Source organism: Heloderma suspectum, chromosome 2, assembly GCF_057233095.1.
Source record: "Heloderma suspectum isolate Gila_16-S chromosome 2, 16-S_ref, whole genome shotgun sequence".
Lineage (NCBI taxonomy): Eukaryota > Metazoa > Chordata > Lepidosauria > Squamata > Helodermatidae > Heloderma > Heloderma suspectum.
Genome location: NC_139459.1, coordinates 379,755,081 through 379,773,749, shown reverse-complemented (window position 1 = coordinate 379,773,749; position 18,669 = coordinate 379,755,081). Strand labels below are relative to the sequence as shown.

Here is an 18,669-nt window from a genome sequence, read left to right as displayed (position 1 = left end):
GGCACCAGAGAACAGGTGTCAGGACACCCGGGAGATTAAAGGCGTGGACTCCATTGATTGAGTCAACCAGGCTGAATGGGTCCAAAGGGATGGCGCCAGGGTGCTGGGTGGAGTAAGTATTGGATCTCCCTTGTGTCTTTCTGTTTGAGTTGCCTTCGGAGCATCTGAGGTTTCTCAGGCTCTGTGTATGGTTTTGAATAGAGGCAGGCATAATGGGGTCGGGTAGCTCCCGTTATGAAAACTCTGCAACCCCACTGGAATGCATGCTCAAGAACTTTAGGAAGTTCAAAAGAGATTTTAGAATTAAGATGGCCAAGGGTAAATTGACCTTCTTTTGCCAACTGGACTGGCCAGCATTTGGAATTAGGGGTGGACGAAAGTCACTTACCTTTTCTCGCAGCTTGTTCGCGGTGGGGGGGAGCGCTTCGCTGCTCCCCCCGCGAAGTTCAGGCCAGGGGGGGAGGCTTCCCGCCTCACCTGGCCGAAATTCAGGCCGGGGGGGGAGGCTTCCCGCCTCGCCCGGCCGAAATTTAGGACGGGGAGGAGGCTTCCCGCCTCGCCCGGCCGCGAACACGGAAGTAAAAAAAAAAAAAAACAACGTCCCCTGATAGGCTACGTGATGATTCACGTAGCCTATCACGGCTAGATCTGGAAAGTCAGCCGTGATAGGCTACGTGAATCGTCACGTAGCCTATCACGGGTGACTTTAAAAAAAAAAGCGCGTACGCGAATGGCGGCCCCCATAGGGAGCCGCCATTCACGTTCCTTATTTAGTTGCTGTAGTCTACGTCAATGTTTACGTAGACTACGGCGAAAATAAGGGCAACGCAAATAGCGTTGCCCTTATTTTCGCCGTAGTCTACGTAAACATTGACGTAGACTACAGCGACCAAATAAGGAAGGGGAATGGCGGCTCCCTATGGGGGCCGCCATTATCCGTACACACTTTTTTTTTTTTAAGTCACCCGTGATAGGCTACGTGACGATTCACGTAGCCTATCACGGCTGACTTTGCAAATCTAGCCATGATAGGCTACGTGAACCATCACGTAGCCTATCAGGGGATGGTTTTTTTTTTCCTTTCATTGCAATGGCGGGGGCGGCAGCCGGTCGAAAGACCGGCTTATGCTCCCGCCCCGCTCGAACACCGGATGAACCGCCAGCCGGACCCGCCGCCGGGAGGGACATTCAGGGAAGGTAAGTTCCGTCACGGGGGGGGCGGGGGGCGGGGGTGTGCAGAGGATTTCTCCCCAAAACTTTTTCGGGGGGCCGAACACGTTGGCGCTCGGCCCCCCGAAGTTTCGGGGAGAAATTCTCCGCCGTCCCTATTTGGAATTAGTGGGCCAGACATAGGATCCTTCGATGTAAATCTTATAAATGCTATATATAAAAATGTGGTGAATAATGGGCAATGGGATCAATTCCCCTATATTGATTGTTGGTTGAATTGGTGTGGAAAGAATCCCCCTTAGTTAGAGAAGTGTAAATGTGTAAATGTGTTACTGGCAAAGGACCTCAGGGGCAAGAGACCCCGGGTGCTGTCTGAATCAAGTAGTGAGATAGATTTGCCTCAAGGAAAGTGAGGTTATCGGCATTTGGATAAGTGCTGACCAAAATCCACTGAAGGTGAGAAAAGGTTGAATATAAAGTTCAATATTGTAAAGTCATGATGGTATGCTCCGAGGTAAAGCCCAAAGCCCCTGTTCTCCCCAATTCAAGCACCATGGAAGGAGCTTGAAGATTGGGAGACCCTGCCCAACGTGCCCTGAGCTCCCCCCCATCTTATTTGGTTTGTTAGGTTGGGAGGAGAGGTTGTTGGGGGAGGGAGGGGGCCTTCCAGAGACAATTTGTCTGCCACCATATCCAAGTTTGTTAGAAGAAGCAAAAGCAGTTGAAAAAGTTGCAACTGCTGAAGAAAGAGATTTGTTTAAAGACTGTGGCAAAATCAAGAAACAAAGAGCAAGTTCTTAAAATATCAGAGTCTGTGTAAGCTTATCTCTGTCAGCCTGCTCAGAGCAGAGCCAAAGGGGAGTTACCTAACCCCCCTCACTGATGCTGGTTTAGCCTTAGCAAGCAGAGAGGCTGGAAGGTGTCTGTGAGGACCTGACAAAAGAGTGAGATTTGTAAAAAAAAAAACAAGAAAAGCATCACAGCTGGAAAGCTGAGAAGCACTGCTCTGTTCTTATCTGTGGAGGAATCTAGAAGAGGTGTAAGGTTACACCTTCCCCATTTGAACTGATGAAGAGACAGACAGGTTTTGTTAAAAACATCCCATTTTTATGGCCCAAAGCCTTCTTTGTTTAGATCTATCATCGTTCAGACTTTTGAGAGGCACTCTGCACATGGACTGGAACTTTGGAAAGTTAAAGACTTGCCGTAAAAAGTACTGTGAGGCTTGTCATAGCCTTAAACTCCCGTTGTTGTAGATGGTGTGTTTGTCTGTGATCAGCTCAGTGTACAGTTTGATTTGTGATTTCAACAACCAGATAAAAAGCTGCATTTGACTGAAAGAACTGGGCATATTTAGCCTTGAGAAGAGAAGACTGAGGGGAGATAGGATAGCGCTCTTCAAGTACTTGAAAGGTTGTCACACAGAGGAAGGACAGGATCTCTTCTTGATCATCCCAGAGTGCAGGACACGGAATAATGGGCTCAAGTTACGGGAAGCCAGATTCCGGCTGAATATCAGGAGAAATGTCCTGACTGCTAGAGCAATACAACAATGGAACAATTCCCTAGGGAGAAGGTGGGCTATCCCATGCTGGAGGTATTCAAGATGAGGCTGGACAGCCATCTGTCAGGGATGCTCTGACTTGGATTCCTGCACTGAGCAGGGGGTTGGACTCGATGGCCTTGTAAGCCCCTTCCAACCCTGCTATTCTATGATTCTATGATTTCCAAGGCTTTGATTTCATTTACCTTGCCAATCACCTTGACTCGAGTACGGTGCACCCCCAAGGGAAGTATTAAATTGACAGCCTTTAAACATTATATAAGCGCCCACCTCAGATATTACCTATGGCTGATAGCTTAAATGTGAATTTAGAAGTAAGAGTTTTAAGATTCAAGAGCATGTTACTGCCTTGCAGTCTGTTTTATTTTCACAGGTTTGCAACACCTCACCAATCCTGGACTTTAGATGCTCCAGTGCATAATCTCAATCCCAGTGACTGGGTGCTAATCCAGTCCTAGAAAGATCCACTACCTATTGAGAAGCAGAAGGGTCTGTTTCAGATCCTACTTACGACTCCCATTGCTATAAAAGTCACTAAAGGGAAGAAGTGGATTCATCACACTGAATAAAGGCATCACCTGCACCAGAGAGGATCACACTGGAAGCTGACCCACCTGAAGGCAGCCGCTGGAATAATGAACCCCTGGAGGGACTCAACTATTTGTTCCTGAGAGAGCTTTCTCCTAACGCTTACACATGCACATTATTCTCTCCTTCTTAAGTTTAGTTGTCTCAACACTCCCCACTCAAGTAAAAAACAACAACGAACAATTAGTTTAAGAGGCATGTTGACCTCATGTTTAAGCAGAATAGAGATAATTTTGCTCTCTATTACGAACACCCATCAACTGTCAGAAACTTTACTTTGTTGCCTGCCTTAATTAGAGAACCACAGGTAGCTCTACGGAAAGAGGGCGCTCTCGTTTCAAGGGTTCCCGATGAACGGAACAAAGCTGAGTTCCAAAAGTTCAAATTCCAGACTTACACCAAAAAATGTGTTTTTGTTGTCAACATTCTAGTAGGGATGTACGAAACACCTACCTGGTTCTATGCTGGGGCATCTGTGGGGGGGGAGGCACTCGGTCCCTCCCACTGGAATCCTCCCCGGCCAGCTCCGCTGCACAGCAGGTCCGCAGAGCCACTGGCTGGGGCCAGGCGCAGCCAGAGTTCCGGCCATGGATGGGCAGCTGTGGCCGCAAAGAGTGGCCGTCATAGTGGCCACCATTTGTGTCCTTCCAGGCTGCCATGATAGGCTATGTAAGTATTTATGTAGCCTATCACGGCAAAGAGCAGGGATGCAAACAGTGGCCGCTACGCTGTTTGCACCCCTGCTCTTTGCCGTGATAGGATATGTAAGTATTTACGTAGCCTATCACAGTAAAGGCCGCTACAAAAACAGTGGATGCTACACCATTTGCGTGGCTACCTTTACCGTGATAGGCTACATAAATACTTACGTAGCCTATCACGGAAAGAGCAGGGGTGCAAATAGCGTAGCGGCCGCCGTTTGTGCCCCTGCTGTTTGCTGTAAATGCTTACATAGCCTATCATGGCAGCCTGGAAGTACGCAGATGGCAGCTTCTACGACGGCCGCCATTTGCGGCTGCAGCAGCCAGCCGAGAGACCAGCCTCCGCTGCTGCCGCCAGAGCTGCCACTGGAGCCACCGCCATCTCCACATCTGCTCCAGGTAAGCTTCGTCCCTGTGGGATTCAGCGGGGTGTCAGGGGGTGGGAGGCCATTCCACCATGGGTTTCAGGGGGCTGAATGCCAGTGCATTCGGCCTCATTGAAATCCGTGGCAGAATTCTCCATCATCCCTACATTCTAATTGCTAAAACAAAGGTTTCCTAGGCCTCACTTGCTGTTTAGAGAAATCCGTCAATGCCACAGCAATAATAGTTTGTGTCTTTAAGTGTGTAGTCCACCCCTGGACCAATGAGAGTATAAATTTCAGAAAAGCCTTTTGAGGGGGGAATTGTAGTAAAAATGTAACCTAAAAGCCATTGTATGTGCCTTAAGCAGCACGTAGTATCGTAAGAGCTGCACATGCCTGGAATGAGTGAGCAGTAACCCTAAGATAAGGTAGCTAGGCAAACTGCTAGCAAGCAACCAAAGTGACATGCTAGCTAAGAAATGCAAGCTGAGGTGATAAAACTGTAGTCTTGGAGTTGCCCAGGGTCGACTCTGCTTTTGAGCGTGAGCTCCTTTGTCGAACTGTTTGCAAACAATAAAATCGAGTTGGACCCAGCCTGAAGATGACTCTCCTCTTTGGGGCAAATTGGACTATCCCGCAGGGGGTGAAAATAGCATTTTGTGCAACAGTTCCTTATTCTTCTCTACCTGTTTGGGGTATAATAGGCCTGGTGTGCCACATTTCAGAGTGTCCTGCATTGAGATAACAGCTTGGGCCAGACTCAATCCAATGCCATCACATAGAAGACACTCTCCTTGGTCTGTGGGTGTATCATACGAGGGGTCTCAAAGCTTATTGTGGGGTTGATACCTCCATTTCCTTATTGGTCATTGTCATTACCACACATTAATCTCTGTTGCACAGACGTGATGGTTTTGATTGGAAGGCATTGTTTACCTTGAAGGGGACAGTCTCCCCATCATGGAAATGTATCATATGGGATGGTCCTAAGTTAGGTTTTGGTGCAGGGCCATTTTCACTTCAGGACCTTATTCAGTTTACTGATTGAGCTCGCTTTCTAAGTTTTCCACAGATAAGGAACTGGGAACTACGAACCAAGTTCGCCATCATTTCTCAGCCTGAGATGTTATGGAACTGTTTCCTCTTGTAACAGACAATATTGGCACAAGGTGACTCCACTCAGTAGAAGGACATTTCATCTGTTGACACAGGACAGGCCACAAGTGCATGGAGTTGTGTGCCTCTTATGATGGTGCTTCTCTGGCAAAGGCCTGGCCAAGCTCAATCATCCAATGACTGCCTCCCTAACTAGGATATGGTGCAGCTCCAGTGACTTTGCACAAACAACTTTTCCTCCATCCATACATCTGTACTTGGAGTCACATGGAATTGAAGAAGTTGCAGAGCAGAAGTTTCCTTCCCTTAGAATGATCAGATTCAGTGACTTATTCTTGTTCTTGCCAAAGTTTAAGGGGATCCCCCCAAAGGTTGTCTTTCGGGATGTACAAAACACTTACCTGGTTCAGCCCTGCGGTGGGGGGGAGGCGCTCCATCCCTACCCCCGGAATCCTTCCCGGCTGGCTCCACTCTGTGCCAGGTCCGTGGAGCCACCAGTCAGGGCCAGCCGCAGCCGGAGTTCCAGCCACGGCTGGGCTGCTGCAGACGCAAATGGCGGCCTTTGTAGTGGCTGCCATTTGCGTCCTTCCAGGCGCAAATCCAGGCGCAGATCATCAGGGAAGGGAGCAGGGCTGGGAAAGTGTCCCAAGTTGTGTGCACATCCACTGACATCAGGGATGGGGAAGGTGTGGCCTTCTGGTGTTCTTGGCCTGGAACTCCTATCATCCATCACCATTGGCTATGGTGTCGAGGGCTTGCAGCCCAATAATCTCTGGAGGCCCACATGTTCCTGACCATTGGTATACATCAAAAGTCATTTTCTTGATCCTGGCTCTTTTGTACATCTTTCTTTAAGAAAGGTCAGGCCAAACTCACCTTCCCCCCATCGCTGACCCTTGTCAGAAGATGGAGCCACATCTGGACTTCTTGCAAACATGTTTTTCTCCAACTCGGCACCTGCGTCTTGAGCCACACGGAGACTTCATGAAGTTGCAGAAGTGACACTTCCCCTCATAATTATCACAAACATAGTGTTTTGTTCTGGTTCTTGCCAAAGCTCAAGAGATATATTTTTTTTTATTTTTACCAGAGATTGCCTTTGAGACCGATGACCTAAACATTAGAATTGAACATAACATAATGTAACTTCTAGCACTATGACTGAAAAAAAACACTGGTGCATATAATATCTCATGTGCCACGGAGAGCTTGGGCTGAGATCCCGGGCAGGCTGGGATGACTATGCTTGTGGTGTAGTACAGAACTCCCCTTCTGCTCGGCACTCGCTGTATTTGGAGAGACTCAGCAGCCTCGGCTTTGCATGAGATTTGTGCCTTCTTCTGACCAGCTGGCTTGGGAGGTGTGAGGAAGGGTCCCAATGGTGGTTTAGCAGGGAAACCCAAAATGATATCACTGCTTCTGCTGCTGGTGCTCCTGCTGCTGCCTCCTGCAGCCTGTGAGATGCAGAGTTCAACGTGTCCCCCAAATCTGATGAGACATCAAAAGGGAGCATCGAATTACTACCGGCCAGGAGACATCCTCATTAGTGGAGTCATATCTTCACAAATGTTTGAGTATCACGACCCTTACATCTTTTCAGAGTCCCCTTTAAACAGGCGTGATTGGTAAGTAATGATGATTTCTTTGCTCCCAACTTGCAATCCAATTATCCCCATTTTTTGGAGACCATCCCTGGGAAATCACTCTCCCTGCTTTCCCCACTTCTGTCTTCTGAAGGAGGATTGGGAGCTCAGTTAACATGAAGGCAACATTTAAGTATGATTGCCCATGATTGGATAATAAGGGTTTCCTTGCATGGGGTCAACCAAAAGAAATAAAAGATCCCATATCTAATCAATATTAATGTTACCTTGACTGTCTTCAAGTTAATATTATTTTCTTTATGAAGGTCATAATATTTTTAGTCATTATCAATAAACTGATTGATTTCTTGCAATTGAAATGTATGGGTCTGTGGACTTTTATGCTGGTCTGTAACCCGCAGGTGTGATGTATGCCTCCTTCAGGTCTGCCTGCCTCTGCTTTGGGACAGCTGTCCTCACTGTCCCACCAGCTTCAGCCCCCAAATTCAGCAGGTAAAAGTGACACCTATGCCTAGCTGGTTCCCTTTACCCAACCAGGAGAAGTACCCAGGAAATATGAATGCTATCGGTAGCACAGAAAGATGTACAAGATGTGTGGTTTTATCATTTAAAACAAACCATTTAAAGTTTATTTAATACAAGATAAGTTATATCTTATCATTAATCACGCAGTTGTCAGCCTTATCCTGCCCCTTCTAACTCCTATTCCCGCAACCCCACTATCTGGACGTAGATCCCGAAGGCCTGTCTCCAAACCCCATCTAACCAACCAACCATCTGCTCCTGCCTTATATAACCTCGGTCTCCCCTCACACACAAGCCCCTCCCACCTTTCCCTCACTTTCTGCCAAACAATTCACCTGAGCTCCCCTGGTTTCTGTTTAACACAGCAAACACATATAAACATCACTATACACTCGACATTGTGATTCTGGCACAGCACTCTTTTTGTTTAATGAATGTCATGGTTTTGTGAAATGGGCAGCTTGATATTCTCCAGTTCACAACCAAACCTGTGGCAACCAGGAAGTGACAACGTGTCAACGTCTAATATAAAAACAAGGGCAGGTTCATGACTTCAAAGTCATTTTTAGATGAATAAATGACCCCCAGAACTTGTGGTCTGCCTGCCTTGCAACTTGATGATGCTCATTTGAACTTTTCTGTAGCCAGTGTCAGAAGGAGATTTTGGAAGGAGCATTTAGATTGTGCCTCATAAGAAGGAATCATTTTTCCCTTTGTGTATGAGTTTAGAGATGCTGAGATTATTGTTGTCCTGGAATTAGGGATGGCAGAGAATTCTGCCATGGTCTCCAATGAGGCTGAATTCCAGGGAATTTGGCCTCCGGAGTCCCTGGTGGAAGATTCCCACTCAGCTCCACTTCCTGCCGGATTGTTGCAGAGCCCAATCATCCTTGCCGGCAGCTCCATTCCTCAAGCAATACGGCCGCCATTGCCATCCGTATCACTGCGGATGAGAAAGAGGAAGTTATCCGGATGCAAATGGCATCCGCCATGTCATTTGCGTCCCTGTTTCTTCTTGCGATAGGCTAGGTGTCTGTCTTTACGTAGCTATTTATGTAACCTATCATGTGAAAAAATAGGGACATTTTTTCACGCAATTTAGATGAATCTATAGCCCATGAAAAGGGCTATAGATTTAAAAAAGAAAGGAAGTGACATTTTGTTTACTTTGCATGAAGGATGACGGTGTGACACATATCTGTTAATTTCTATTTATTGTTTTCCAGTCGTGTACGTCTGAGGTACTGGCACAGCTTGTCCTTCTTGTTTGCCATCCAGGAGATCAATCAGAATCCCAGGCTCTTACCCAACATCACCCTGGGCTACAACATCTATGAGAGCCATTATTATGGAAGAACCACTTCCTATGACATGCTACACCTGCTTATGGGTGGGGAAAGCAATCTTCCGAATTACAACTGTGGAAGAAGGAATAACCCGCTGGTCCTTGTTGAAGGGGTTGAATCAGACCTCTCCATCCTGATTTCAGTCATGTCAGGCATCTACAAAATCCCACAGGTATGAATGGGGAGGGGAGGGGAGGCCAGCTGCATTTCAATGGGAGCTGGCCTCTGTCAGCTTGGACTCCATTCCAAAGCATCTCTGCTCACTGGGGAAGCAGGTCCTCTGGAGTGTAAATTGGTGGGAGGGCGCTTGCCAAGACCTCATGGGCTCAGAGCGGTCCATCCCCCAACCCTGTCCATTCCTGCTTCTCTCTTTTTGGCTGTGATTGAATGGAGGTGAAGCAAAGCAGAACTTGAACGCAGGGAAGTCGGCACAAGCCAGATGACGACACAGGTGTTGCTCAAACAGGGGTGGGCAAGAAGCAGCCTGCAGGCCATATACGTCTCCCCTGGCAATTGTTGTTAATTGTTGGCCTATGAGGTCATTGAAATTGGGCTCTGGCAAGTGGGCCAAGCCATTCTTTGGCAGGCTAAGGGGAGCCCAGTTCAACTGGGAAGTAACATGCTCTCTCCCTGCACAACGTGTTCCCAGCACTCTGGGATTTGAGTGCTGTGGCCATATGTGGTGGTATCGGTGGGGTGCAGCCACTGCACCATTTGAGGGATGGCAGTGTACCCACCAGACCTATGAAGCTGCCCACTCCTGAGCTAGAGGCACAGACCTGCTATCAATTCTGCTCATGTTGCCCCTTCTTCTCTCTGATTCCTGAAAAAGGCTCCAGTGTGCCTCAAAAACAGTATCTGGAACACTCTTGGGAGGGGAGCTTACATCTTCCCATTCTGGTGAGCTAACTCATGGCAGGGAGCAGGATTAACCTTTATCTCAAGGTGTCCTCAAGTGAACTGCTCTATGGTACTTGGAATATCTGGAAGGTTTCCATTCACTCCTATGGGGAAAAGAAAAGCATTGCCTTTGGGGTGTGCTTTTCATATGGGGTAGCTTTGCTTGTGTCTCAAGTCCCCCCACTGTCAAGGACCCCACTGTACCTCCTTGAGCAAATCACACAAAGAATGGAAGCACCACAAAGGATCCTTTGGATATTTTAGGATTCCACCCCCATTTTTGTTAGAGATTAATGATTTCAGGTTAATAAAAACCTGATCTTATCCTGAAAACAAATCAGTGTAAACTACCAGTTTCTTCCTTTCCTCACTAGATCAGTTATGGTGTTGCAAGTCATGTTCTTAATGATAGAAGTCAGTTCCCTTTCATCCACCGGATGGGCCCAAGGGAAGAAACCCAGTACCAGGGGATTGTCCAACTGCTCCTGTTTTTCAGGTGGACATGGATTGGTCTCTTTTCTCCAGGCAATGACAATGGAGACAGGTTCATGAGAGCCATGACACCTCTGTTGTCCAGGAGTGGAATTTGTGTTGCTTTCTCAGAAAGACTACACATAAGAATCAGACACGAGAGTAAATTGTCTGTTGTGTGGAGACAAGTCAATGTAGTTGTACTGTATGCAGATGTTCAATATGTATTTCAACCAGTTATCAATATGCAAAGAATGCTTGAAAAGAAAGAAAATGGAGTCTGGATCACAACAACATTTCCAGACATTAACTACAACCTGTTTGCTATTCCTCATAACTTCAAGTTCATCCATGGTTCTTGGACCTTCAAAGTGACTACACAAAAAAGGACAAAATATGATTACTATCAACCATTTACCTCTCCTCTGCATCTGTTTTGGGATAAATCCTTTGATTGTTTGTCTTCAGCCCATGTGTTTTCCAAGAGAAGCTGGAAAAGATGCACAGAGAAAGAGAAACTGAGCACTCTGCCGCTGAAGGAGGTTGAGAGGGCCCTGTCCCAAGACAGCTTCAGTGCCTACAACAGTGTTCAAGCAGTGGCCCATGCTTTAAATGCTGCATATTTATCCTGACCAAAGCAGATGATGCTGATGGTGGGTGGACGGGACAGGCTGAAACATCGAAAGTTGCAGCCATGGCAGGTATTGAATTTTTATTTTGCAACACCACCATAGTGGTGAAAGACGCTGTGTGGAGATGTAATGTGCACATAATCATTCTTCGTGCATTACTGAATGGTTTCTGTGCCTGAGAGATAGCTTGGTATCCTGTTCTAGACAGGCTACATTCTGTATGTAGGACCAGGTTCATAGTCTGTGGTACTCCTACATCCATTATTGTTGCTGGAGTTCTCAGTGACCTCAGTTGCTTGTGGGGCCTTTTACAGCTTTGTCTGCTTTTCCAGCTGCAGCCACTCCTAGATGGGTATAGTTTGGCCACAGTGGTACCGATATTGGAGACTTCAAATCTGGGCTGCCAGCTCTATGTGAGGATACCCCTAAGACCAGTCCAGAAGGTACAGGCAATGCAGAGTGTGACTGCCTGACTGTTGTCATGTGCCACTCCAAGACAGCATGTAACCCTTCTGCTGAAAGCATTGCACAATGCCTATTTGATACCAGGCCTGGATTAAGGTTTGATCAAGGTCTGTAAAGCCAAGAACAACTTTGGACCAGGACACTTGTGGACATGCCTTCTTCCTTATCATCCTGCTCGTAGGGATGTACGAAACTCCTCTTACCTGGCTCCGCCGGGTTCTGCTGGACGGCTCCGCTCTACGGGGATTCCATAGAGTCGCTGGCCAGCTCCTCCAGCAGCCAGACATCCGGCCGCTGGCTAGCAGGGACACAAACAGTGGCGGCCGTAGCCGCCGCTGTTTGTGTCCCTGTATCAGCTGTGTTAGGCTACGTAAAGACTTACGTATCCAATCATGTCTGGCTTAAAAAACAAAACAAAACATGCATAGGCAAATGGCAGCGGCTACAGCTGCCATTTATTTATTTATTTATTTATTTCTATACCACCCAATAGCCGAAGCTCTCTGGGTGGTTCACAAAAATTAAAACCAAACAACACACAGTAAAACAATTTAAAATATATAGAACATTAAAACCATAATATAACAATACAACCACAATCAAACCTAGCAGCAGTGCAGAAGTTTAAAATATAGATTTCAAACAGCAAAGATAAAAATTTAGAAGGCTAAAATGCTAAAATGCCTGGGAAAATAAAAAGGTCTTCACTTGGCGCCGAAAAGAATACAATGTAGGCGCCAGGCGAACCTCACTAGGGAGCTCATTCCACAGCCGGGGTGCCACAGCAGAAAAAGCCCTCCTCCTAGTAGCCACCCTCCTCATTTCCTTTGACAGGGGCTCACGGAGAAGGGCTGCTGACGATGATCTTAAGGTCTGGGCAGGCACATATGGGAGGAGGCGATCCTTCAGGTAACCTGGCCCCAAGCCATTAAGGGCTTTGAATGTTAACACCAGCACTTCGAATCGGGCCCGGAAATGGACTGGCAGCCAGTGCAGCTGGAAAAGTACTGGCGTAATATGAGCTCACAGGCCAGTCCGTGTTAACAATCGTGCTGCCCTATTTTGGACCAGCTGAAGTTTCCGGACCGTTTTCAAAGGCAGCCCCATGTATAACGCATTGCAGTAATCCAGTCGAGAAGTTATCAGAGCATGAATCACTGTAGATAGGCTATCTCTGTCCAGATAAGGGTGTAGTTGGTATACCAGCCTAAGCTGATAAAAAGTGCTCCATGCCACTGAGTTCACCTGTGCCTCAAGTGACAGTTCTGGATCCAAGAGCACCCCCAAACTATGAACCTGATCCTTTAGGGGGAGTGCAATCCCCTCCAGAACAGGTTGAATATCACATAGCCGGGCAGACGAACCACCCACTAATGGTACCTCCGTCTTGTCTGGATTGAGTTTCAGTTTATTGGCCCTCATCCAGTCCATTACTGTGCCCAGGCACTGATTCAGAACAGCCACTGCCTCACCTGGTTTTGATGAGAAAGAGAGGTAGAGCTGGGTGTCATCTGCATATTGATGGCACCTCAGCCCACACCTCCGGATAACCTCCCCCAGTGGTTTCATGTAGATGTTAAACAGCATGGGGGATAAAATTGAGCCCTGTGGAACCCCATGGCACAATTGCCATGGCACAGAGCAATAATGTCCCAGCACCACCTTCTGGAATCGGCCATCCAAGTAGGAGCAGAACCACTGCAGTGCAGTGCCTCCAACTCCTAACCCAGACAACCTATCCAGAAGGATACCATGGTCGATGGTAGGGATGGACGAAAGTCACTTACCTGATCCCAAAGCTTGCTTCACGGTGGGGGGGAGCCGCCCCGTCCCTCCCCGCCGAAATTCTGGCCGGGGGGGAGGCACCCCATCCCTCCCCACTGAAATTCTGACCGGGGGGGAGCGCCCCGTCTCCCCGACCGCAAATCTCGTCTCCTGCCGGGACGCAAATGGCAGCGGCCATAGCCGCCGCCGTTTGCGTCCCAGCAGTCAGCCAAGATAGGCTACGTAAATCCTTAAGTAGCCTATCACAGCTGACTTTGGGGGGGGGGAAAAGCGTGTACGCAAATGGTGGCACCCATGGGCGCCACCATTTGCGTTCCTTATTTGGGCACGGGTAGTCTATGTAAATATTTACGTAGACTACGGTGAAAATAAGGGCAACACTATTTGCGTTGCCCTTATTTTCGCTGTAGTCTATGTAAATATTTAGGTAGATTACCCGTGCCCAAATAAGGAACGCAAATGGTGGTGCCCATGGTTGCCGCCATTTGCATACACGCTTGTTTTTTTTTCCCCCAAAGTCAGCCGTGATAGGCTACGTAAGGATTTACGTAGCCTATCATGGTGTTTTTTTAAAATCTAGCCATGATAGGCTACGTAAATCTTTATGTAGCCTATCAAGTTTGTTGGGTTTTTTTTTTTTTTCACTTGGAAATGGTGGCGGAGGCAGCTGGTTGGAAGAGCGACTGCTGCTGCCGAAATGCCACCGAAACGCCGCTGGAAGCCGCCACCACGAGGGACAATCGCCAAAGGTAAGTCTCATCCGGGGGGGTGGGGAGGTGGCGGACCGTTTCCCCACCAATTTTGGGGGGCCGAATGCATTGGCATTCGGCCCCCCGGCGATTTGTGGAGAAATTCTCTGACATACCTAGTCGATGGTATCGAAAGCCGCTGAGAGGTCCAGAAGAATCAACAGGGTCGCACTCCCGCTGTCCCTCTCCCGGCAGAGGTCATCCCACAGGGCGACCAAGGCAGTTTCCATTCCAAAACCAGGCCTGAAACCTGACTGAAATGGATCTAGATAATCTGTTTCATTCAACAGTGCCTAGAGCTGTCCTACAACCAGCCGCTCAGGCACCTTGCCCAGGAAGGGGATGTTGGCCACTGGCCTATAATTGTTAACATCCTCTGGGTCCAGGTTAGGCTTTTTCTGGAGTGGTCTAATTACCACCTCTTTTAAAGCGGCAGGCACCACTCCCTCTCTCAAGGAGGAATTTACAGCCTCCTGGACCCAGCCAGACATCCCCTCCTTGTTTGATTTAATAAGCCATGAAGGGCAAGGGTCAAGCACACAAGTGGTCGATCGGACTTGGCCAAGCACCTTGTCCACATCCTCAGGCCTCAGTACCTGAAACTCATCCAATCAAACTGGACCAGACGGTGCTCTGAACACCTCTACCAATGGAACTGCATTAATGGTGCTGTCCAATTCATGACAAATCTGAGCGACTTTATCCTCAAAGTGCCATGCAAACTTGTCACAGCATGCTACCGAGGGTTCCACCATCTCTCTCCCTAGCCCAGAATGTAACAGGCCACAAACCACTTGGAAAAGCTCTGCTGGACGACACTGAGAAGATGCAATGCTGGTGGAAAAGAACTGTCTCTTTGCCACCCTCACCGCCACAGAGTAGGCTTGATAGTGGGCTCTTACCTGTGTTCGGTCAGACTCAGCACGAGTTTTCCTCCACCTACGTTCAAGCCATCTCCCCTCTTGCTTCATTGCCCTCAGCTCAGGTGTATACCAAGGAGCTGGCCAGGCTCTGCTAAGAGGGAGAGGGCGCTTGGGCATAGTCATGTCAACCGCCCGAGTCATCTCTGCATTCCACAGAGCGACCTGGGCTTCGACAGGAGCACCAGCCATACCAGCAGGAAAATCCCCCAGAGCCCTCTGGAATCCATCGGAATCCATTAATCTCCGGGGGTGGACCATTTTAATAGGTCCCCCACCCTTGCAGAGGGGGAAGGCTGCCAGGAGTCTAAACCTCAGCTGGAAGTGATCTGTCCATGACAAAGGGACAGATGTTAATTCCTCCACTTTCAGATCACCATCCTCCTGCCCAGTCGAGAAAACCAGATCAAGCGTGTGTCCTTTTATATGCGTTGGTCCGATGACATGTTGGGACAGCCCCATGGTTGTCATGGCAGCCATGAAGTCCTGAGCCACCCCGGATACAGCGGCCTCAGCATGGAAGTTGAGATCCCCCAGGACCATCATCCTAGGGGTCCTCAACACCAAGTCCGAGACCACCTCCGTCAGCTCAGGCAGGGAGTCTGATGGGCAGTGGGGTGGGCGGTACACCAACAGAATCCCTAATCTGTCCCGGGTACCCAACACAAGGTACAAACACTCAAGATCTGCACTCGAATGAGCAGGAAGCCTGGAGAGGGAGATTGAATTCCTATAGACCATGGCAACCCCCCCTCCCCGACCCTCAAGTCGGTGTTGGTGCTGCACCGAGTACCCAGGAGGGCACAGCTGGGAGAGAGTGACCCCTCCCAGTTCCCCCACCCAGGTCTCAGTAATACACGCCAGGTCAGCCCCCTCATCCACAATCAAATCATGGATGAGAGAGATTTTATTTTGGGCCGACCTGGCATTCAGCAGCAGCACCACCAGACCCGAGGGCAGACTGGTAAGGCCGCCAGGAACCATCAGGTTGGGGGAAGAACCAGAAGAGGGGACAGCTGTAAGGTGTCTAGCCCCTCTTCTCCTCGGCTGGCCTGTTAATCCCCCAATGCCATACCTCCCCCTGCCCATGACCACAGTTATAGTGGCACCTCCCCGCCCCCCTGAGTTGCCCAATAGTCCTCCCAGGCACATATTAAAATGTTAGAGTATAAAATGCCATTTGCATTCCTTGTTTTTGGCCATCTAGTATACGTAAATATTTACGTAGACTAAGACGGCCAAAAATAAAGAATGCAAATGGCGGCATTTTTTGTCTTTTTTTAAGCCAGACGTGATAGGCTACATAAGTCTTTACGTAGGATATCACGAATGGGGGGGGAAACAGACTGTAAATGGCAGCGGCGGCAGCCATTTGGAAGACCAGGCACCACCACCGCCGCCGCCGAAGCCACCACCGTCCAGAACATCCGCCGCAGGTAAGTCTCATCCTGGGGGGATCCGCGGGGTTGGGGCGAGGGGACAGGCCATTCCGCCATGGAGTTCGGGGGGCCGAATGCACTGGCTTTCAGCCCCACTGAGATTCGTGGCGGAATTCTCTGACATCCCTACCTGCTTGATCATTGCTGTTTTAGGCACAGGCCCTCCAGAGGGGCCCACTTGGGTTTGGTATCTGCTTGGAAACCACCAGGAGGAGATTCTTTGAGTGTGTTGTCTCCCAAATAGAGGAATTGCCTTCCAACTATCAGGCATACCCAGACAGCACTTTGTTTTCAGCAGTTGCTGAACACTTTAGCTTGGAAAAAAGGAAGAACTTCTCTAGACAGCACATAGTGAAACTATGGAATTCACTACCACAGGATGTAATGATGGCCACCAATTTGGATGGCTTTAAAAGAGGTGTAGATACATTCCTGGAGGAAAAGGCTATTAATGGCTACTAGTCTTGATGGCTACGTGCTACCTCCAGTACCAGAGGCAGTGATCCTGTTTGCACCACTTTCTGTGGAACATGGGCGGGAGGGTGCTGTTGCAATCATGCCCTGCTTTTCGGTTCCTGGTCAACAGGTGGTTGGCCAATGTGTGAACAGAATACTGGACTAGATGGGTCCTTGGTCTGATCCAGCATGGCTCTTCTTATATTCTTATGTTCCTATGTTTTCTTTTCAGGCAAGCATTTTGTGACAAATGAGCTTCTACTCAGACCAGATGAGGACAAATCCAGCCTTTTTAACTGAAGTTGGACTCTCTTCTGCATCTCTCTCTCTCTCTGTCTCTCTCTGTTGGTCCCATTGCATAGGCTTCCCTATTCAGAAAGGGCCCATCTACGCAGGGGTTCTCTCAGACAGGGGAGCTCTCTCTGGTTCTGTCTGTCCTTTCTTCCTCCTTGCTCATATAACCCTTGGGTCCAAAGACATGGCAGTGATCCAGACCAGTTTGATTTATTTATTTATTTATTTATTTATTTATTTATACACCGCCCAATAGCCAAAGCTCTCTGGGTGGCTCACAAAAATTAAAACCACAAAGCACGGCATAAAACAATATAAAATATGAAAGCTTAAAACCACAATATATAAATTTATTCTAGGTTTTATTCTGGTTTAAAACCAGAAGAAAACCTAGCAGCAATGCAGAGATTTAAAAATAAAAATTTAAAACACCAAAGCTAAAAGACCGGGAAGCTAAATGCTAAAATACTGGGAGAATAAAATAGTCTTCAACTCTTACCAGAAGGAGTACAATGTAGGTGCCAGGCAAACCTCTCTAGGGAGCTCATTCAACAACCTGGGTGCCACAGCAGAAAAGGCCCTCTTCCTGGTAGCCCCCGCCTCACTTCCTTTGGCAGGGGCTCATGGAGAAGGACCGCTGAGGATGGTGTTCAGACCCAGGCAGGCGCATATGGGAGTAGGCGATCATTCAGATAAGCTGGCCCCAAGCCGTTAAGGGCTTTGAATGTTAACACCAGCCCTTTTATCAGGCCTGGAAAAGGACTGGCAGCCAGCACAGCTGGGAAAGCAGCCACCCCAGAGCGTATCAGGGAAAAACCCGGATTTCCAGAGACTGGTTAAAGTCTGATTCTTTTCCTTTAGTTGGGTGCTACTCAGGATAGTTGTTGTATGCCCCACCCCCTGCATTTACCTTGGGTATGCTAGCCCTCTGCAGCAAAGGAGATCATTACCTTGTCGTAGTGCTGGAGCTTGAGCACCTCAATGACGTCAGGAGATAAACCATGAAGGGACATCCAAGACAGGAAAGTCATAGCAGAAAGGTCAGACTGAATACGATCCCTGGGGAAGGAAACGGCAACCCACCCCAGTATTCTTGCCATGAAAACTCAATGGATCAGTACAACCAGAGATATATCAGTAGATCGGAAGATGGGACTCCCAGGTCAGAAGATGGTCAAAATGCTACTGGGGAGGAACAGAAGATAAGTTCAACTAGCCCCAGATGTGATGACGCAGCTAGCTCAAAGCCGAAAGGACGGCTAGCAGCCGATGGTGCTGGTGGTGAATGACAAATCCGATGTTCTAAAGATCAACACACCATAGGAACCTGGAATGTAAGATCTATGAGCCAGGGCAAATTGGATGTGGTTAATGGGGAGATGTCCAGATTAAAGATAGACATTTTGAGTGTCAGTGAACTGAAATGGACTGGAATGGGCCACTTCACATCAAATGACCACCAGATCTACTACTGTGGACAAGAGGACCACAGAAGAAATGGAGTAGCCTTCATAATTAATCATAAAGTGGCTAAGGCAGTGCTTGGATACAATCCAAAAAATGACAGAATGGTCCCAAT

General features: G+C 48.2%; 1 protein-coding gene across 1 annotated transcript in view; it reads left to right on the top strand.

The window, feature by feature from the left end:
- Nucleotides 1-212: 212 nt before the first annotated feature.
- The window catches only part of LOC146356344 (uncharacterized), a 45,681-nt gene continuing 27,224 nt past the window's right edge, over nucleotides 213-18,669 (top strand). Inside the window, exons 1-3 of the mRNA XM_084830062.1 lie at nucleotides 213-318; nucleotides 6,853-7,129; nucleotides 7,510-7,676. Of these exons, the coding sequence (XP_084686188.1) occupies nucleotides 213-318; nucleotides 6,853-7,129; nucleotides 7,510-7,676 (550 nt within the window). The remainder of the gene's footprint in view (nucleotides 319-6,852; nucleotides 7,130-7,509; nucleotides 7,677-18,669) is intronic.